Below are 21,792 nucleotides of genomic sequence, written 5' to 3'. Positions count from 1 at the left end.
CAGAATCAAGGGACAACATGAGCTACTACTTCTTCACCCAACAAGGACACTGTTTGCCCAACTCCAGCTTCACAGAGCCATCGCAGCTCCCCCCATGCCCATTTTTGCAGCCCCCAGCTCATTTCCCCTGCACGTGCTCTCTGTTTCACAACCACACCGAATTCATTTCTGGCCTCTGCTCACTGGCAATAATTAACCACACATTATCAATTCCACCTTGTCTGCATTGTACATGCACTTTTCCAGCCTCTCGTCTCCTTTCTGGGCTCAGTGGTTTCGGGGCCATGTGCCAGTCCGGTGTGCTGTGCCAGCGAACCCACCTGACGCTCCTGGTGTGCTTATAACACAATTTCCCAACCCAAACGGTATCGCTGGACCCCAAGAAAGCAGCTTCCAGCCCAAAACGCAGCTCTGGAAAGACCAGAGGAGGAGCTACGTTTACCGACCACCCTGCCAAATAGGTTTGGTTTGCAAACGGTAAGCTTGCCACTTACTACCCTTGGATTTCAGGGGAAAGCAGAGCTATTCTCTTGCCGTGACATTGTGGGTGGCAGGGCGAGATGGTGTCCCCGAGCTCTGCTTTTGTCACGGTATTTGCTCAGGTGCGCTGCCGCATCCCCCGTGGCCTCTGGTGCACACCAGCCCTTGGGCTGGCACAGACACCTCCGTGATGCACCCAAGGGAGCTGGCAAGGGGGAAGCAGCCTGAGGGGGGCTCGGGGACCACCGCCTTGGTGTCTGGGTACAGCAAAGCCTGGGCATGCCCTGGGACAGGGGAGGGCCACCCACCTTATTGATTAGGTACGGGGCAGGAGGCGAGCTGGCCCGGTGCACCCCTCCACGCAGCTACCTCGGAAGCTTCGAGCATCCCAGCATGAGTCTCAAGACATGGCGTGGGAGGTGGGGGCTCCCCATGGCTCCCTGGCCCGGCAGCGAGGAGCTGCCGAGGTTCATCTGCTCGCCCACGCCACGCTGTGCCGGCACATGGGCACCGGTGGAGCTTGCCAGCCCCAGCCCTGAGCAGATCCAAAGCAACCGCCCGGCCCCACGGCAGGGGAAGGACGGGGAGGAGGGGGTGCAGGTGGCATCGCGGCTGAGGGGACGGCGGGGGCACGGCCAGCTGGGCACGGGGACACAGATGGTGCTGCCAGAGAGCCGCGGCTCCGACCACCGAGTGATGGGCCAGGAAAGATGACTGCTGGGAGAAGAAGGGTCCAGCTGACACGGGAAAAACCCTTGCTCGGGAGCAGCAAGGAGAAAGGGGGAAAAAAACCAGATAAACACACAGAAACACTGGCCAAGTCCAGCACGAGCCCGGCACATTGCGTGTCTCCGGGTAGAAAAGAAATGAAGGCACCTTGCAAGCCCACATCAGGTCACCTCATCAGAAAGACGGTTCCCAAGGGCATTTCTTGAGCAATCAATAAAGCCAGACAAGGACTGGGAGCTGGGGAGGCTTTAGCTAGCTACTGAGATGGCTGCAGGAAAACTGGAGCTGCAGGACTCAAACCATCCAGCAAATGGGTGGCCTGGACAGGGCTGGCCAGGGGTTTGAGAAGAGGGAGACAGGTATAAAATGGGTGTTCATTTTGAGGTGCCCCTTTGTGACAGAAAAATGGAAAAGCAGAGGATACTTTGGTGAAAATGATGGGGAAAAAAACTCCGAAGTTTGCTATTCTATGAAAAAAGTAGATTTTAGTGCTTTGGGATAAAGGAACCCCAGAGGGCTGGTCATTACCCAAGGAAATGATCATAAACCCCTAACAGTAGCCTTGCCCCGTGCAAGGGAAAGGTACAGAGGGAGACCCGCATGGTGCAACCGTGGCTTTACAGAGACCTGCAAGAACAAAGAGGAATCGTGTAAAATGAATCACAATGACCAAGGCAAACAAGGCAATGACTATGGATTCTATAAATAAATTAAAAGGCAAAATTTGTCCTTTACATAATGTGGGAGTGCAGGTAACAAGATACAGAAAGTGCAGGAGAGTTCAACGATTTCTTTCCTTCAGTCTCCACAAAGGGTTGATCATGGCATATAAATTAAGTATCATTAAGATTCACACAAGGAAGCAGAGGCCACAACAGGGAAGAAGGAGGTAAGGAGTAATGTGGGTCTGTCAGCTGCATTCAGTCACAGGTGGACTTCACGGAGGCATGATGAAGTACGGATACCTCAACGATCCTCCTTCTCCCAACCATGCCAATAGGTTTTCTCGCCTCTCCAGTATTCCCCAATACCCAGGGAACTCGCAGCATCTTGAAGTTTGCAGCTTGAACGCCCCCAGCCTCTGAAGCTTTCTTTTATCCAAGGTCCCAGTACCAGGAGCCACCAATGCAAGCTTTCTCCAGCAATCCCACATCTTTGCTGCTGCCTCCCCGTATCGCCAGGTTGCTGTATCTCTCACCCCATGGATGTGAAAGTGGATGTGCGAGGCGGTGGGTACCCCCCCAAGCCGGGACAGCCCTGGCTGGCAGCTGGCCCCATTTGCAGGCAGCACAGAGGCAGGAGGGCATCCGTGGAGGACAGCAGTAGAGAATGGGCTGAGATGGTTAAAATCACAGCCTGCCCAGCAGAGCGGAAAGAAGTGAGGCTTGTTTCACCCTAGGAACACACATCCCATGGGCAAGGTGGGCACGGAGGGGACGGCAGTCAGCGAAGATCAGGAGATTAAGAAAACCCTCCTAACTGCAGAGGCGGTGAAGCACGTAATGCTCGGTTCAGAGGGGCTGCACATCCCTCTGCGCAGGCTGCAAAAAGAGACCGCACCAGCATCTCCCCAGCTATGCCACGGTTTGGGGACGGATGAGACAATCCCTTCAGGTCCCCCCCCTCCATGCTCCTCTCCTCTACTGAGAGACTGAACCAAAGTTCCAGAGGGTTGTTTTTTTTTTTAAATCCCTGTGGGTTTGACCCCACGTTTTTGCCTGAAGACACTACTTTTAGTGCCAGCTCTCGGCAACCTAACAGCGTGCTACCGCTGGTCTATCGGAGCGCGGCCGTGCGGCTGCGTGCGGGCTGGTTGCAACAGGACAACTCTTTCCCAGTGCGGGGGCAAGAACCATTATCTGCTCCACACGCCGTGGCACAGCTTTTAAGAGCAGGTGCTCGGCCCCTGATAGCAGGGAGAGAGGTGCACCAAGCCGCACCCTCCCATTAAAATGAAACCCTGGCTGGCTCTGAAATGCACTTATAAATAGAGAATTAAGGTCTGCCTTCGGCTCCTGCCTGTAATGGACACCACGTCTGCTGCAGCCCCGAGAGCGATGCCCTCCCGTCCGTCTGCATTTCACCTCGGCGTGGCAATGCCACCCGGGCGGGCGCAGCGGGGAGCGGGGCCAGGGCTGGAGGGCTCACCGCTCCCGCACCCTCGCCCCTGGGCCGGGCAGTGCCGGGCCATGCGGTGAGCCTGGCTGTGCCGAGCCGGGCCGGGCCAGGCTGTGCCGAGCCGGGCCAGGTTATGCCAAGCCGTGCCGTGCCATGCCGTGCTGGGCCGTGCGGTGAGCCTGGCCGTGCCGAGCCGGGCCGGGCCGGGCCGTGCCGCTCGGCGCGGCTGTGTGGCGGCCGCCGGCGGGCACATGGGCAGGAGGGCGGAGCCCGCGGCCTGACATCACCGCTCCCCGCCTCACCGCTACCGGACGGCTCCGCTCGCCCTCCGCCGCCGCGCAGAGGTGAGTACCGGGGGGGGGGAGACGGGCACAGCGGCATTCGCCCTTGCGGGGACGACGCGGCGCGGCGGGGCTGCCCCACGACGGGGGGGCCCGGCGGCGGCGGCGGCGGGGCTCGAACCTGCGAAGCCGGGCGTGCAGTGCGGGCCGGCGGGGCTCGGCTCGGCTCGGCTCGGCTCGGCAGCGCCGCCGGGGGTGACCCCGCCGCAGGGCGCTCGATCCCCGGGCCCCGTCCCGCCGGCACCCCCCGGCCCCGGGGACCCCCGCGGCGGGGCTGGGGAGCGGGGGCCGGACCCGCCCCGGGCTGCGCTCCGCGCCTGGGCTCGGGCAGCGGCGGCCGGGCCGGCGGCGGGAGCGGCCCCCGGGGCGGTCTCGGCCGTGGCCGCCTCGGGGCGAGTGTTGGGTTTGGGGCCGGGGCCAGGTCCCCGCCAGAAATTTCCGAGGGGGCCGGTGTGTCCCAAATCCGGGTGATCCCCAGGGAGAGGCCGGTGGGATGCTCGTCCCCGGGGCTGCGAGGAGGGGTGTCCACTGGAAGTGCTTTCCCGTGGCTGCCGGACACGTCCCTGCAGGTTCGGGAAACTCCCTGGCACCGGGCACAAACCCGGCTGAAACGGGGCGGTTTGGGCTGTTCCAAGTAGACTCGCGGTGCGGTCGTCTTGAGCGCGGTGGGGTGGTGAGGTATCGGCGGATGCACAAGTCGGGTTGTGTCCCTCGGAGAGCAGGTTCACTTTTTCATTCTCAGCTCGCCAAATGCTTTGAGGAGATGAGTAGCTTCTTCCAGGCAGGGAGAAATCACCACTGAGATATAAAAAATCGTGGGTAGGGCCCGTGGTCCTTCAGGGGCGAGCGGGGAGCGGCCGTGTAGTTTCTGTACCGACATAGGGGCTTATAAAAGATACCAGGGTTGGATGCTCTATGGGGGGGACTTCAGCATCTCATCTGTGTCCGAGTAACAGAGGAGGAAAGCTGTGAAGGAATTGGAGAGGTGACTTTGTGGTGGGACCATCCCGCAGGTGATGTGACCTGGGGTGGGACTGTCCCTGTCCTGTGACCCTGGCCAGGGTGTAACGTCTGCCGGGGGGTGCGCGGGGCTGTGACGGCCCCTTTGCTGAACAACAGGGAGCATTTGTGTTTGTAATGCCCGCAACCGCTGTGCTGAGCGGGGGATAGACGGGTACTGAAGACCCCAAATCATTTCCCTCGCTATAGTCTAAATAAAACTAACGCAGGGAAAATTGCCTCCTGTGGCAAGAAACCAAAATTGAGAGACAGCGGGAGAGGAAGGCCATCGCCTACAGCATCAATACTCCTGTGGGCTGAGGAGATGGAGGACTAACAAGATTTAAATACTACATCAAGCTTAAGTTTTCTCCTCTCTTAAAATCACATTTGCTATGAAACAAATGTACAGTAATACAAGATCCCATGGTCACTGCGCATATTTGATTTCCTCCATAATTGTAAAGAAGAACACATTGATGACTCAACAAGTCCTTGTTTAAAAAAACCACACCAAACCCCAGGAAAACATGCTTTTTGAAAGCATAATAATTTTTTTTGTTTGCTTTGCTTTTTATTTTTGGTTTGTTTTGCTTTTTATTGTTAGGAACTATGCTTTGACTGTGGCCTTGTAACATCACACCCATAAATAGAAGCAGGTTTAGATTCGGGGGGAAACACGTTTTTTCCGATGGTGGAAGGAGTAGGCCAGCCACACCGGCTCTATCAAGAGGTGGGAAAGGCACTGGCAGCTGTGGTAAGAGATAGCACATACCAAGAATTAAAACCCACCGATTTGTTATCTCTAAGTTTGCCATCACTGACTAGAATTAGCTTTTTGTTAAACCCACGATGGAGGCAAATGCTAATTCTTTCCAAATGTTAAGTTACTGCTTCTTCATAGGGTAGTTTTCCCTGCAGCCCTACAGTGGCTTAAGCAGCTTCCCATCTTCATCTAAGTTTAAGTGAAATGTAGCTCAACTGAAAGCATAAAACATTTTGAAAGCACGTCGGTGACGTGGGAGCTTACGTCCCATTTCCAAAAGCCCTTAGGCACTTCCGGGCCTAAATCATTTGAACATTTCGAAAATTTTGCCCAGGGTTTAAGGAACTGAGACAGAAATTCCTCCCATCCTTTTTCCAGGTTCTCAGATTTTCAGTGAGTCTCTCTAAAGCCTTGATTCTGATAACACTTGCATATGCATTTCCATTTAGTTCATACGGATACACCACTGTAGTCTTTCTTCAGAAAAAATGTCCTAAGAGCTCCCCACGGACCATAGGCTTCAAGAATCAGCATCTGTAGATAACATGTCCACCACTAAAGTATGCTGATACCAACTACTGACCATGTGCAAGCACTAACAGGTACGAACATGCATTGCTTCGGGTACTTAGAATAAATTAACTTCTCACTGCGAGGGTGTCCTTGCCAAAGGTGGGTGTGGGAGGCAGTGCTCCAGTAGAACTGGCTTTAAAAAACGCATTAAAGACCATCAAAGAGGGATCCCAGATGGACAGAACCGACTAGGCAGACAGCATCAGTTCCCTCTGCAGCAGTCGGTGTAGCTGGGCACAGGACGGCTCTCCTGAGCGGCGGTGAAATACGTGGTGTTTGTACTCTTCCAGCACACGCGGGTCTCGCTAAGTGGTTGGGCTGCTGGGGGAAGGCATGCTGTGCACAGCCGCACACATGCACCAGGCTGCCCTCGTCCCGGAGAAGGTAGCACTCACTTGGTACCTTCTGCTGCTGCTTTATACCGAGGTGTTCTCCTTCCCAGACACATCTCCTGCCCATCACAGCCGCGCAGCACAGCAGGTATGTCCATAGCATGCCTTGAACATGCCCCCAGGAATATAGTGTGCTTAGGCAAAACAAGTGCTATATTAACAAGGCAGTGTAAAGTCATCATCCTTCCACGGTCCTTTCCTGGTGAAGCTACCTGCTGCCTTCCCTTGCTTTTCCTCCAGCTCCTCCCAGGTCAGTTACGCTCCCTCTTCTTCCTCCTTTCTGGTTGGTCTCATCACCTGCTTGAAGGAATGAAGAAAAATAAAGAGAAATGTAAAATAGATGGCCAGAATGGTACACATGCAGCAAGATGTTAGTAGCTCAGTGTCCCTCAAGAGAAGGGACCAGATGAATTCGCCTCCCCGGGCTGACCAGCGAGACCCCTGCCAGTGCCAGGGAAAACGTGAAGCGAGCTGGCTCTGCTCTCCGGCACGTCGGACCAAAGGCACGTTTCTGCCAGACACAGGCAAACAACGAAGGGTGGGAAGGGGAAGGCAGAGTGCTGTGGGTCCCAGCATCTCAGGGCAGTAAGTTGACTGACTTTCAGTGGAAAGGATCTCTCTGCCACCCATCTCCCACCCATCTGGATCACTGAACAGGACCACCTGGTCAGCCGGTCGCATTTGCTCCATCTTTCCCAGTAGCTTCCCAGGAGCTGCTGGGAAAGGCAGAAGAGGCAGAACGTGGCCCTGCGTGAGCTTCGTTGCCTTTCCTGGGCAGAGCACCCCGTTTTCGCTGCTGTGCTTATTCAGGGCTGGCTCAGAGCTACCTCTGTGCACTGTGTGCCATGCCTGTGCTCCCAGGGAGGAAAGCCAGAGATCAGCAGGAGCCCATGCCATCGGTTGTGTCTTCCCTCCACCCCACACTGCCTCCCGGGCCATCTTCTCCCCCCATGTGGTCCTGTGCATCCTCTGAGTCACCGGGAGAGAGGCAAAATCAGAAAGGCGAGGGAGTGCTGATCTTGGAGACCCTTCTAACAGGCACTGCAGCACGGGAATAGCCAATCCAAATATTTTCATGCGCACGCAGTGCAATTCCTCTGCATCTTTCCTGGAACAAAATAAAGAGGTTTTAAACAGTCGGAGCCTGCCAGCTCCCTGCGGTGACTGCTGAAGTCAGGTCTCACCATCTCCGAAGGCCTCGAGCTCCCAGTAGAAATGGCACGCGCTGCCCGGAGAAGAGCGGAAGAGATTTTCCCCATCTCGGTTCAGGCAGGAGCACCTCCTCCCATCGTGTCTGGCCGCAGGGCATTATTAGATCTACCTGAGAAGCTTCCACCATCTGGGCTTTTGGCTGCTTCCCCGCTCTCCCCGCACTTCGGGGAGGGGAGGGCTCAGAAATGGGTGAGTCACTGTGAAATAGTCATTAACTTGGTAAGAGCAGCAAGAGAATTAAGACCCCAAGAGAAGCCACATAAGACTTAAGTACGGCACCTGAAGTTGCTGTAAACCACCCCTTTATGTCACTTAAGAACTGTGAGATGATAAGAAGGGAAAATAACCTTCTTACTCAGAGTCACATCAGCCAGATAAAGTCCTGTGTGCTATGTCAGCATCCGCACTGTTCTAGCAGAGCCCCGTCTTGCTTCAGGTCTGTGCTCTCCATGGTCTTACAATGAAACCTCTGGGCTTCCCAGACTTTCAGATTCCCATTTTATGAAGTTTTATTATAGGGCAGGTCCTTCTCAAGCCTCTCTCGTTTCTCTGTCGACACAGCAGGCACGGGCAGGAAAATCTTTTTGCAGAAGAGCAGAGGAAGCTCTTCAGACAAGGACTTTGCTGCAGAGAAGTGGTACTGCAATGGGGGGTCACTTGCCTTTGGAGACAAATTTGGGAGAGGAGAGTTAGGGGCTATCTATGGCAGAACCTGTTGGTAACTGTGCTTAAAAGTACATAGTTTTGATGAAAAGAACAGCCCAAAAGTTCATTTTCTAGTTTCATATCGTAGGCGGGTGATTTTTCTGCTCAGCATTAACGTTGCCCATTTAACCTTGGGAAGGGAAATTGTCCCTGCAAAGTGACCACCGGCTGACGTATTTCTATAGGAAAACTGTAGCCAAAATGTCTGAGCTTGGGTGGGAAAAAGAGACTATTTTGCCCCGGTGAGAAATTCCGGTAGCTCTCTCTCCTCTGCTTTCCCCTGTTTTGAAAGATGTTTTGGAATTTTGGTAATGGTGAAGAACATCTCGTGGTCAGGGACATGCCTTTGGCTTCACTGCTGGCTTCCAAAACCAACATCCTCAATATTTATCCATGTTTAAACCAGAGGGTATATGGAGTGGGGAGGGTCAGTGCCTGTCAGCCCATGTTTTCATTAGCGGGTGATGGAGTAGGGAGGCACGTACTGAATTTGTAGGTGACACTGAGCTAGGAGGGACTGGAAACATTTTAGAGGAGAGACTAAGAATTGAAGATTGTGACAAATTGGAAAGCTGGTCTAAAAAAAACAGGGCACGAGTTGTGCCCTGTGTGGTAGGACCAACTGACCGTGTGGACACCGGGTGAGTGACCGGCCAGGCAGCGGCCGTGGAGAACCAGAGGATGGGGTGATGGGCACCGTGGTCCATGAGTCAACAGTGTCACGCAGTTGTGCAAAAGCAAACAGGCTGCTGGGGTGTGGAAAGAGAAGTGGCACATTGGGGAAGCGGTGTCTCGGGCTCGATTGGAAAATGCAGTTGTGTGTGTCCTCCAAGAAAAATGAGAGCAAGGAAGAGAGGCTGAGTGGTCGGACTCTCAGCAAATAACAGCTCTGAGGAAAGCTGGGTTTCATTCGTGCAGGAAAAACCGAAGGGAGATGTGAAACCTGTTCTCAAAATGCAGAATGTGTCTGCAGAGAAGGAGAGGGCAAATCGTTTGCCGTGTCCTTTGGGGGTAAAAGAGGAAGCGGTGAGGTTAATTGAATCGAGAGATAGAGGGGAGAAAGCCGGCTCTGCAGGAGCTTATGGAAGTGGTTTTAACAGATAAATGCCTGATAAATGAGATAATCAGATAAACACCTGCCCTGGGGCAGGGGGAGGGATGAGGACCTGTGAATGCAAAGTGCAGTGGGGTGGAGAGCGGTGGCAGGGGGACATGCAGCAACTCCAGGAGTCCATGGCAAGTCTGGGGTCAGAGCAACCCCAGGAGCCCACGGCAGGTTTGGGGTCAAGCAGCCCCGCAGGTCCCACAGCAGGTTTGGGGTCACAGCAACCCCGGGAGCCCACAGCAGGTCCGTCCCCACCATGTCGCAGGGGACAGCCTCAGCACCCAGGGGTGCCTGCTCGGGGTAGGACCATCTCCCCCAGGGCAGGTCCCTGTCCCACCTCCCCAGCCCGTCAGTACAGGCACAGGGTGAACAGCCCCCCCGTTCCCCATCAGCGCTCCCTGCCCCGTGCGCCCCATGGACACGGACGAAGGGGCCGAAGGACGGCGGCGGCGGGGAGCCCGGCTCCTGGCATTTCCTCATTCTGATGGCCTGGCCGGCGTCCCAGGTAGGTTTGCAACATGGCTTTTCTGGCTGAAGTAATGCCGAAGGTGATTTATTCCCTTTGCCAGTTCCTGGTCTGCGCCGTTGGAGAGTTAACTCTGCTTTGGAAGGAGAAAGAGGGAAAGGGACAGCAAGCCTGGTTTCTCCCCCTCCTTCCCTCGCCTGCAGAGCAGAGGGGTTATTTCCAGTCAGCCTGGGCAGGAGTGAAAGGTCTGAAATGTGGACCAGAGCCAGGGTTAAAGCAGCTTTGGATAAGCCCTTTTCTTAATTAAATCTGTTCCAGTCCCAACAGGTACATGGTACTGGCTTCGCTGTGCTCCTCGGAGGGACGCTCCGGGTGTGGGAAAGAGACTTAAATGTTTTATTTTCCCTGGAAGCAAAATGGCTGTAGCCAAAAAGTGAGTATTTCTGCTCACAGCAAGACCTGAATGGAGACTTCAGGTGCTGAATGCTCCTCTCCAGCTGGGGCTTCTCGAGGGTTAATGCAGCAGGAGACGCCAGCAGGCATGGCTTGGGCTCTGCAAACAGAAGCTGTAGGGCTTCAGCTTCATGGTTCAAAGGTCCCTCCATGTAGATTGAAAGGCCCCTGGGGGCAGAGATCACCCCTGTCCCTCCGGGGTGTGTGTTTGTGGGACCGTGCTCCGTGGAGCTGGGTGCCAGCCGCAGCTGGCAGAATCCAAAGGGACCGTCCCAGTGCAGAAAGTGGGACATTCCTCTGCAATGACTTGACCAAGGGCTCTGCTACATCAGTTGATTCCTCCTGTGGCTTGCTGGTCTTTCAACCGAAATGCTCATTAGGGGATGTAGATAATAATCATGTGCTTTATCTCTAATAACACCCAGGGCAGAAGCCAAAGCACAGAGCAGGCTCTGTGATGACCTGCACCGTGTTGAATCCACAGCTACGTGAGACTCAGCTGTGGTCGGTCTAAACAAAACCTGACCTCGGGAGAAGACACAAAAGCAGTTGTTTTAGCCAAGGGACTGCTGGCTCGGACTCTGTATGTGAGGCTGAGCTCAGAGATGAGCTTTTGTGCAAACAGGAACCAGTTCGGTTGCACTGGACAGGACGTTTACTTGGAGCTTCTTATGAGATTGCTGCCCTGTTCTTCGGCACAGTTTGACTCAGCAGTATATTTAAGACATCACTTTTTTTATTAGAGTTACTGTAAAACTAAGTTGTCTTTTATCTGATAAATCTGAATACCAAGGCAGTGAAACAGGTCTTGATTTTTTTGGCCAGAACTGAAGTGGAGTTCGTGCCTTGCCACCACAGTTCCATCCTTCTTCAGGGTTTGCAACTCAAACACCTCCAGACTGCGAGTTACCGGAACCAGCTAGGCTATGCTCCTGTACCAGAGGAATTGAAAAGGGCCTGAAAAGATGGTCTCGTTGTTAAAGACGTGGTCAAGGATATCTGGGTCTTCCCAGGCAAACTTGCTGGAGTCCCGTTATCATTAGTATCTCAGTCCCCCACGTCTGTCGAAAGAGGATAACGCCTGAGCCGGCTCCCCATTAACGGTGGGGGATGATCTGCTTGGCAGGTCGACTCTGCTGTGAGCTCAGAGACACCTGAGTGGGCTCCTGCAGCCCAGCTCCATCCAGAACGGCAGTCCTGCTGCAAAACCTGAGCGAGGCCGCTCAGTGTGGGCGGAGAGGCAGAAAAACCTTGTTTGCCTGGCACTGAGCCTAAGCTAACAGCCTCTGCCAAGCCTCAGGTGCAAAATACATCGAATTATCCACGTTTTTCTTCTGTGAGAGCCCCTCTCTTCCTCTGCCTCGGCAACAGAGATTTGACTGCTTCGTTTCACCCAGTTTTTGTCTGTCTGATCCCATTCTTTGGGGCAGGAGTGGCCTTCCAGCCAGTTTTGGTAGGGTGCCTGGCAGAGCGGAGTTCCCCGTCTTGCTCATTGCCCATCGCTGCTATTGTCCTGCAAATAATAGCAGTAATTGCAATGCAGTGGTGAACTGCACAGAGGAACAAGCGTGCTAGAGCTGGACATAGCATCCCCATGCAGTGATATAAGGGTGTCATTAATAGTCTAGCTGAAGGGCAGCTTTACATTGTATTACGTATTTTAATTAGGGAGCTGCTTCCTGGTTAGGATCGAAGGTAGTTTACTTCCACCAGGCTGTGCTTTAAATCATCTTGTAGCTTCCTTGGTAAGAAACCGATCTCCTTGAATTGCACGTGTCATAACTCAGCAGGGGTGCAGTTTCCTTGATAGGGAAGATCAATAAATAAGGTTTATCTAAGGCTGCAGCACACTAAAGATGTGTCCGAATGCCATGGTATTCACTCTTGGCCTCCTCTGCCGCCGGGTGACTCCGCAGCATCCTGGCCACGGTGCTTTGCACTGACTTGGGTTTGGACGGGTTGACCTTGCCGTGAAGAATTAGCTTTGGGAAGGAGAGTTTTAAGCAGGGAATACATTGTCCATAGGTGCAGAAAAAGCAGCGTGGACATGGTAAGTCAGGGGCGGTGGCAGGAGGGGAGGGGGGGTGTTCTGCATGCTCCGCAGAGATACAGAAGTGAAAAAAACTGTTACCTAATCAGACACTCCATTTCCAGGCATCTGTTAGGCAGAGACCACAGCGTTTGTCTCTGCAAAATGCATTTACACTGCAAGAGGGATTTTCTCCTTGTTCCTGGGGAGGATTTTGGTGCGTGGCAGTGACAGCAACGTGACCACGGTGGCAGACAGCAGCCGGCCGCGGGGACCAAGCTGCCATCCCACCGAGGGCTGTGCAGCAGCAACGGGTCCTGCTCCAAAGCCCCGACAGTCAGAGCACGACTGAAATAATCACACCCAAACCCACAGAAAAGATTTTGAGGCTTCTTACTTTTTAACTATCCTGCTGACTTCAAAGGCCATTTAATTGTCATCCTTTTTAATCAAAATAACTGGAGACAGCAAAGCTGTTTATCTCCAAACATTGCTAACATCTCTCTACATGTTCAGTGGCAGTTACAGGACAGAGAAAACACACTACAAGAAAATCTGCTTGCAGCAAAATTCACATCCCCGTGGGAGCACGGAGAGAGCTTTTGAGGTGCTTTAGATTGATTATAAAATGAGTCTGCAAGTAACAACCGCTTTGTCACCCTGGATGTTGATTTCTCTCCCCTTGGCTGAGAGCCAGAGATGCATCTCTCTATTTCGGGATAACATTTTGTGCGTACAGGTGGTGGAAAAGGGGCGGGGGGGGGACGAAAGAAAGCTCATTAGGCTGAACAATAGCATTGGCCCTAGAACAAATAGTTCTGGCCGTGAATAAATTTAGGTGAAGCAAGAAGGTTTCTAAAAAGTAAAGCAGTGAGCTTTTGATAAAGCACCCGATAAGAAGGGGCCAGGAAAAAAACCAACATCTTTTCAGATAGAGCTGCTTTACTTTACACTAGGGGTTTTGCAGCACAGCTGGTTGTGGACGAAGAGGACTGGTGTTTCCATGTTGCTCTCCAGCATTCTCATTGACCTGAGCTCCGCTTGTGAGGTTGCTCTTCACCTTGAGAAATCCTGGGTGTTCCCTTCTACCTCCTCACCCATGTGTTTCTTTTCCAAGCTGACAGTCTTTGACATCTCTGTCTTTCCCTATGGCCCTTTTCTAGGTTTATTCCCTTTTTTTTGCAGTGGAGTGAGCAGAACTGCAGTGTGCTGTTCGATCTGTGGATTTATACAGTGGTACAGTAGTGTTTTCTGTGTTGTTTTGTACGCCTTTCCCACTAATTCCTGGATGAAACATCCTAGTGACTGTGATACACATGGAATACACCTAAGGCAGGGGTGTGCGCACAGGCAGCAGCCTGGGTTAACCCAGCTGACACAGCCAGCATCACCAGATCAGCCTTGCGGCACACAAACCCTTCTGCAAGTCTGGAACAGAAGCAGAAACCTTCAGAGTGAAGTATGAGTTATTCTGTGTTTAACAGGACTCTCTTACTCACCTAGAGCATGAAAGAAAGTCTACGTGATATGTGGGCAGCAGAGGAAAGGTGTTATTAAAGGGGAGAAATCAGCATGCCTTTCTTTGGCACTTGTTTCTTCCTGAGAGCACGTCTTCCACGTGAACACGCATCTTTGGTCTCTGGGACAAGATGTGCTTGGTGAGAGACGGGGAGAGCAGACAGACCTCTGCCATAGAAACAGTATTGTCACTGAAGCCGTGATTTTTTTGTATCCAGGACAGTGAATTACAGTTTCAAGGTCCATCTGCTGAAGGTGTTTTGGAGGCTTTCCATGAGGAGCAGGGCTGAGAGATCGTGGTTGCTGTGTGAGAGATCTTCTCCCCCAGCAACTCAGGTTCTGTTTGATGTGTGCCTGCCGGGGAGCACCAAGCTGGTATTTTCAGAGTAATGTGACCATCAGATCATTTTTCTGAGTGGTTTTAACAAATGTACAGCTCATTAAAGTGTACATATATAGTTAGGGGGGTTTACGCCCATAGGCAGCTCTTGCCATGTGTCATTAGTGAATTTCAGTGCTGAGGCACTTTGAATGAGGAGATCCTTCTGCAGATTCTTCACAATACAGAGTGACTGTCCTAAATGATCATCATGCACAAGCTCCATCTTCTCAACATTCATTCCCTTTCCCAGACTACTTATGAGCATGTTGAACAACACAGATCCTCAGGGAAATCCCTTGATAACCTATTCCCATTATGAAAACTATTTCTTTCTTCTTACCCTTTGTTTCCCATTGGTAACTATTCATGCAGAAGTGCTCTTCCCCTTTGCATCACTACTGCACCAATCCCAGAAAAGCCTTGGGTGAAGGACATTTCCAAAAGCCGATGAAAAACACAGCCTGCACCAGGGACCAGGTCACCCCATCAGACTGGTCACCTTCACTTTGAAAGAACTTGACTAGCTATAAGGCAAGACTGTACTTTGCCGAATGTACTTTGCCAAAACCAAGTTGTCTCGGTCCCCACTACATCATGAGTTTGTTGATTATGGTCTTCATTATAATCTCACCGGTGTGCCCAATACAAAAGCCAGATGTCCTGGTGTATAAGTTCCCTGCGCCACCTCCTGGGCCCTTTAAAAATCTGCCCTTAAGGAATCTGCCATTCCTTAAGGGTAAATTTGCCATTCCTTAAGTCGGGAGGCAGATTTGAGCCGCCGGCGGCACAGCCCGTGAGCAGCCTGGCAGTTCCCTGCCTGAGTTTCTTCTGACCTCCAGGGCCGACTGGTGTGCTGCCTGTGAATTTATTGATCTGCTTAAAACCTCTCCGTGGCCTCAATATCTAATCTGTTACGGAGAGCAGAGTGTTACAGGGCAAAATTCATTAAGGTTTGTAAAGCTCATCAAGATCTTTCATGAGCAAATCCCATCATGTTTTAATATATTTTTTAAATGTCACGAGTATGTTCTCATTACTCATTGAAGAGCTGAAGCAAACAGTGCTTGCCAGACCCAAATATTGGAACAGGCAAAGGCTGCAACTGTCTTCGTTTACCACTTTTAGGACACTTTCATTTAATCTTAAACTCCTTGCCTTGATTGTGCTCCTGCAAGTCAGAAGCACCCCTCTGGCTTTTCCAGATGTAGGCTCGGGGATCTCCATGGACCCCTGGCCCTGGGCTTTTCAGAAGATGCCTGGTAGCGCCATGGAGGTCTGAGAGTTGCTGGTCCTGGTCGCTGTTAGCATTGCCCTGGCTTTGCAGTGTGAGATGTCAGCATGAAGAACAGCAAAGGATGGATGAGTGCATCCAGCAGGTGTTGCATCTCACAAACCGGGGAAACCTTCCTAAGACTCTTTGCCTTCCAACCCAGCGTGGTGTGTTGTCCCCCTCCAATGGTGCTTGTGCATAACTGCACACTTGCTGGTGGGTTTGGCAGATGGGTCCTGGGCTACTGGGACCAAAACCACGTGCACTTCTGTTGAAGTGGCCTAAGTGGCATTTTTCCCCACGACCGCTGATGTGGTCTGGGTCTCTGCGAGAGCTTCACAGTGAACTTGCATTTCCCCTTGTTTTTCCTGCCAGGATGTCCAGAGGAGACATGGCCAAACCCCTCCTGGGCCATCGGAGCATGGAGGGTGGCCCCAGCATCACGCCTGCGGCCAGCCGCACCATCGGGGTGCTGGGGAGCGGGGACTTCGCGCGGTCGTTGGCCATCCGCCTGGTGTGCTCCGGGTTCAAGGTGGTGGTCGGCAGCCGCAACCCGAAGCGAAAAGCCGGCCTCTTCCCTTCCGCAGCAGAAGTCACCTTCCAGGCTGAGGCAGTGAAGAAGACAGATGTCATCTTTGTGGCGGTTTTCAGGGAACATTACTCCACCCTCTGTGACCTGGCTGATGTGCTGGTGGGCAAGATCCTGGTGGATGTTAGTAACAACACCGAGATCAACCATCACAAAGAATCCAACGCCGAGTACTTGGCTTCCCTCTTCCCAGCCTGCACCGTGGTCAAGGGTTTTAACGTGGTTTCTGCGTGGACGCTGCAGTCAGGTGCCAGGGATGGAAATAAGCAGGTATTGTTCTCTTCTGACAAGGGCCAAATCCCAACTGTTTCAGCAGCTGAGGTCTGGCAGCATCAGCAAATGGCCTTAGGCTCCAGGAGAAGGGGTCTGAGTGCTGGCCATGGCATTCAGAGACCACCCCATAGCTTCTGCATTTCTTTGCTCAGAAATGAAGTACCCTCACTTACTTCACACTTTGTAGTCCTTGGAGCCTCTGCCTAAGTAAAAGGATTATTTAATTGTCTGTTTATCTAAATACAGCCAGTAAAACAAACTGGTGGTGCACACATGAAAGGAAACTCGTCCAGGAGAGAGGTCTTTGGCAGCCATGGTAAATCCCCGTCAGAAAGCCTGCCAGGAAGCATGATGCTCAGTGGAATAATGTAAGCTCCCGTTAGCACAGCATCCCTCCCGACGCACTCGTTCCCAGCAGCCTGATCTCTCTTTGCCCTACGTGTATCTTTCTGTTCGTTGCAGGTTCTGATTTGCTCAAATAACCAAGAAGCCAAGCGCACCGTAGCAGAAATTGCTCAAGTCATGGGATTCACTCCTGTGGACATGGGCTGCATGTCGTCAGCCCGTGAGATCGAGAACATTCCCCTGCGCCTCTTGCCAGCCTGGAAAATCCCCATCTTTTTGGCTCTGGGGCTCTTTCTTTGCTTCTTCACTTACAACCTGATCCGGCAGGTCATCCACCCTTACATCAGGGAGCACAAGAACAAGTTTTACAAGATCCCCATCGAGGTGGTCAACACGACGCTGCCTTGCGTGGCCTACGTCATGCTGTCTCTCGTCTACCTGCCCGGGGTGCTGGCAGCCTGCTCACAGCTCTACTATGGCACCAAATACAGGCGCTTTCCAGATTGGCTCGACCAGTGGCTCCAGCACCGAAAGCAGATTGGTCTCCTCAGCTTCTTCTGTGCGGCTTTGCATGCCATGTACAGCCTCTGTCTGCCCATGCGCCGCTCCCACCGCTACCAGTTAATCGAGACGGCCGTCAAGCAGGTAATGCGGGTACTCCTCAGGTCAGCACCTGTAGTAATCTTCTACACACATCCAGGTGTTGGGTAGCGGGCTTAATATCTTGGCTTTTGCATTCATTTTCCAAAGCACGCACGGGACAGCGGGAATAAGCTGTTATCCATACGAGTGCTTCCTCCACGGAGCAAGCGTGCTCCACATACCAGGCATGCACCCTTCTGCACCGAGGACCAGTAAATGCAGGGTGTTGCCCGTGCATTTACTGCCAGGGCTAGGATCAAACTCCCCTGTGCCATCGCTCCCCAGAAGCACGGACAAGCCTTTGAAATCAGCCTTGCCTGGCACCTGCCGTGTCTGAGACTAGGACAGAGGCAAGAAAAACACTAGGAGGGGAGAAATCCAGTGGTGGAGGGAGCGGAGTTCCCCTCAACTTTTCTCCCTAGATTTTGGGAGATCCTTGTTTGCTCACACTGACGTTCACAGTAGGTGCCTGCTGGAGTAACCAAGTCATAACTTGGAGGGGGGTGTTTTGTAGAAGCTGTGTCCTCATTACAATGTGCCTCCAGGTGTTTTAACAAAATGATGGTGAAGAACTGGACGTAGTCTAAGAGAACGAGGAAGTGGAAAAGGACTTTATTGCCTTAGAGACCCTCGGCAGTGTTTATCCAGTGTGAGATTGCTACCTTCAGGCAATTCAGCCAGCTCTGTAACTCGGCAGTGCCATGGGAAAACGTGATTCTGCCCTTCTCAGGCCCCTGGCTTCTCGCTGTTCCACCCCGCTCCCTCCTGGGATGGCACAAACTTTATGCAGTTGAGTGGGGAACCCGATCAAGGAATCGCCCCGCAACCAGTCTGCTTTCTGTGCTGGGATATTCGCCCGAGTGTTTCCAAACGCTTGTCCCAACAGAGAGGAGGGAAGGGGCCGCGGGCGCAGAGGGGAGCAGGATGGCTGGTTTTGGCAGCAGTGCCTGTTCAAAGCAACCATCAGACAATATCCCCAGCCTCTCAGCTCCAGTCTTGAGCAGGTCCTTCTCGATTGCCACAGTCGCACATTAATCTCAGACAAGCATCCTGTGTTCATTTCCCCTCTACCTCCTGTTTTCTAGCAACATCTTTGTTTAGTAAATTAAACCCATTTAATGGGCTAAAGAGGACAGTTCTAAATGTTCCTCTCTGCCATGCAGCATAAAACCCATCTTCTCTTCCATTAGCATGAACAATTTCCCCCCTAAATGCACTTAAAACAAAGGTTATTAGGAGACTACTGCATATTCAAGCATCTGTATTTGTTTTCATGGCTTTAAACTGACTTCTCATTCTAATTATCTTTCCAAATGTGACTTTGGGGCTTGCTGCTGTGGTTACGGGCTGTGGGAGCTGGGAGCATTCAGCAGTTCTTCCCAGCAGTCTTCAAATCAGGTCTAGCTTTGGCCAAATGGCAGTGGGATAAAAGAGCATTTCCACACCTCCCACACAGGCAAATAGTGCTGAAGGTGTGAATAGGACCCAGTGTTCATCCAGGAGACCTGCTTCCAAAACCAGAACAAATACAGATAAAATTCAGTTCCTCTATTCCTAAGCGCTCCGTTTTAACAAACCTTCATTGTCATGCCAGGCTGTGGAGAAGAAGATGAATATCTGGGTAGAGGAGGAAGTCTGGAGGATGGAGATTTATATCTCTGTTGGAATAATTGCCCTGGGCTTGCTGTCGTTACTTGCCATCACTTCACTTCCATCCATCGCAAACTCTCTCAACTGGAGGGAATTCAGTTTCATTCAGGTAAACTTGACATTTGCCGATGCCAGAGAGTGATTTTGCAGTCAGAGTCAGACCCTCGCGCAGACCACGGAGGGCGGAGGTTGACCTGCCGTCCCAGCACATCCCTGCTCCGGCACGGCAACTGCAAGCTGCGCACCGGTGTCAGGGGCAAACCCTGCCACTCCACACCTCCCCGTGCACCCCAGAGCCATGGACCCCCCACCCAGGAGGTGACACCGAGTGGTGATGGCTGGGCAGCGGGATGTGGTGTGTCCCGGGGGGCCGTGCTGCTCCCACGCAGGGCTCACCCGGTCCGTGGAGGGTCCTGCTGTCTCAGGGGGAAGGGAAAATGTAATGTGTCATGGGCATCCACGTGAGGATTAGCAGCAGGCTTTGCAGGAGGGAGTCTTTAACGTCTTGGCTGAGATTCTTTCTCACCCTGCATTTAGCAGCATTAGTTACAGATTCTGAGAAAAAAACCAGCCTGGGCTTTGCCTGCGTGACACCCCTCTGCAGAGTCCTTTCCCCCCTCAATTGGTACCCGGGAGCAGCAGGGCCGTTCACAGCTAAAAAACTCCTCAAGTCACACAAGGTAGAAAGGCAGAAAGCCTCGGGGTCGTTTTGAGAGGGCAGGGTTGTTCGCTTCTGTGGGCAAGATCCCCCTTGGAGCCGGTCGTGTGTCAGTCATGCACGACACGTCGGAGCTGCTGCGGGGAGTTTGCAGCATGCACGACGTCTCGGGGATGATGCGGGGAGTTTGCACCAGGCTGTGGAAGGCAGGCAGGTAACCTGCCACGGAGACAGCTGGCTGCGGGACACAGATCTGCCCTTGCATTTCAGGGAGAGTGAGCTTCTGAAAAGGAAAGCACCTGGGAGGACAGTGCTGGGGAAGGTCAGGTTTAGCAGAGCTTGCATGCACCCAAATATTCAATAGACAGGTTCAAAAAGGCTTAGACTGGTCTATAATGCTAGAGCCCAAGAAGCACAGAGAACTGGGTATAATTTCAATCACAAGTCGATGTCTGATTCTAAAAAGTGAATTAGGAATGTAGTTTTTCTTTCTCCAAAGTCATTCAGTGGTCTAGGAGCCTTCTTCCCACTTGCAGCAATGTCCAAGCTCCCAAGGGCCAAATTCCCCTAGTGACCCGAGTCTACCGTGTGGGACATTCACAAACCCCGACCTTGGGGGGCTGCAGCGTTCTCAGGGATGTGCTTGGAGCCAGGCTTAGGGCTAACTAACAGGGATAGCAGGGAATGAACCTTCAAGTATTCCCTGCATATTAGAGCTGATTTTGAGGCCAAATTCCACTCACCGTGTCGTTACTGTATCCCATAGCCCTAAACCCCCTTGTTACTTGTGTATCCTACATGGCTGCTGCTTAGCATGCACCAGGCTTCAAGTCCGGCTGCAGTGACCCACGGGGCACCCCAACATGCGTGAGCCCCCGTGGGACCCCATCCCCCTGCAACTCCCCTGCGGACCCTCCCCACGCATCACACTGGTACGCGTCTAACTCTTCAAAAGGGGAGGGCAGGGTTCGGGGATGTGGAGGTGAATATCTTACCATCCAGCCTCTCCTGTTGAAGCTCTTCAGCAGCATATAAATAATTCAATATTCATTAGAGCAGGAGTTTGAAGCCTGCTCCCCCGCTTCCCCCGCAAGTGCCCCGATCACCAAACGAGCAAGTCAGTTTGTCTTTTTTCTTCTCTTGCTGGGCTAGTAAGTAATTATTTACACTGAGTAGAAGAGCCTCACCAGGAGAGCTTGACCCCAAGAGATTGTCCCTTGGGGAGAAGGGAGACGCAGCTTTAAACCTCGCTTTCAGATCGGACAATGGGAGCATAATTAGTTCTTGCCACCATGTCTCAGGACAGGGCTGCAGCCGCTGGGATGTTGGGTAAATTGATCCTGGCTTAGGCATCTCATACCAGGAATCCCAAACGAAGGGAAGTATCTCCCTGCAGCCTGGAAAGGGGCTTTGAACCCCCCTGCATTTCCCTTTGGCTCCCCAGGCAGCCTGGCAGCTCTCCTGGAGGGTGCTGGCGTTGTGTCATGTACTATATACGTTGTCACGGCAGGCACTGCTGCCGTCTCCTACCAGTCCATGTAACGCGACTGTCGCATCTGCCCTTTGGGACCCCTTCCCACATCTTTCTAAGGGTATATCGGCGGCGCTGGGGCCAGACAAATACGTGATGGTCGGCTCCAAAATAGCTCTTGGCTGCCCCACACGGGAACTGGCTGGCTTAGTTCATGGAAAGATACTCACACCTATTTCTGTCCGCATGGGATAAAGCGTGACAGTGCGACACGAGCTCCCAGCTGATCACGTGCAGGAGAGGCTCAGCTGGTATTGTGTCCTACTGTGGAAATATCATGTAAAAAGAGCAGGTTACAGATCTCTTAGCATGTTAGCTTCCATTTTGGGTTTTTTTTTTTTAATGAGGACTCTTTTAAGTGATTTGCTCTTCAATAAGTTGGTGATGCCTTTCTTGAGGAAATTAAGAGCAGATACAGCTACTGCTCCCAGGCTCCAGAGGTTAACATTCACGTAGCACGATGTGATCCTCCCTGAATTAATGCACAGCGGCACAATGTAAATACAAGGGGTGAAGCGTGAGGCTGCTTTCTCAAATGGTTGAGATGTCTAGCACTTGACCCTTTT

At 52.6% G+C, this 21,792-nt stretch overlaps 2 protein-coding genes across 9 annotated transcripts in view; one reads left to right on the top strand and one right to left on the bottom strand.

Moving 5' to 3' along the window:
* Nucleotides 1–220: 220 nt before the first annotated feature.
* STEAP3 (STEAP3 metalloreductase) overlaps nt 221–21,792 on the top strand; it is a 28,829-nt gene continuing 7,257 nt past the window's right edge. Inside the window, exons 1-4 of one of the 4 annotated variants that reach the window (XM_052793610.1) lie at nt 221–477; nt 15,914–16,397; nt 16,863–17,390; nt 18,982–19,146. In XM_052793610.1, the coding sequence (XP_052649570.1) occupies nt 233–477; nt 15,914–16,397; nt 16,863–17,390; nt 18,982–19,146 (1,422 nt within the window). In that variant the 5' untranslated portion in view covers nt 221–232. Of the gene's footprint in view, nt 478–3,581; nt 3,672–13,148; nt 13,605–15,913; nt 16,398–16,862; nt 17,391–18,981; nt 19,147–21,792 lie in introns of those variants that run through there. The other 3 variants (XM_052793613.1, XM_052793611.1, XM_052793612.1) reach the window with 3 other exon arrangements.
* Nucleotides 5,046–21,792, bottom strand: part of C7H2orf76 (chromosome 7 C2orf76 homolog) — a 43,645-nt gene continuing 26,898 nt past the window's right edge. For all 5 annotated transcript variants that reach the window (XM_052793619.1, XM_052793618.1, XM_052793614.1 and 2 more), the window contains one exon: nt 5,046–6,698. In XM_052793619.1, coding sequence (XP_052649579.1) covers nt 6,607–6,698 — 92 coding nt within the window. In that variant the 3' untranslated portion in view covers nt 5,046–6,606. The remainder of the gene's footprint in view (nt 6,699–21,792) is intronic.

This window comes from Harpia harpyja, chromosome 7, assembly GCF_026419915.1.
Source record: "Harpia harpyja isolate bHarHar1 chromosome 7, bHarHar1 primary haplotype, whole genome shotgun sequence".
In the NCBI taxonomy this organism is placed as follows: domain Eukaryota; kingdom Metazoa; phylum Chordata; class Aves; order Accipitriformes; family Accipitridae; genus Harpia; species Harpia harpyja.
This window is presented reverse-complemented; position numbering and strand designations above follow the sequence as displayed.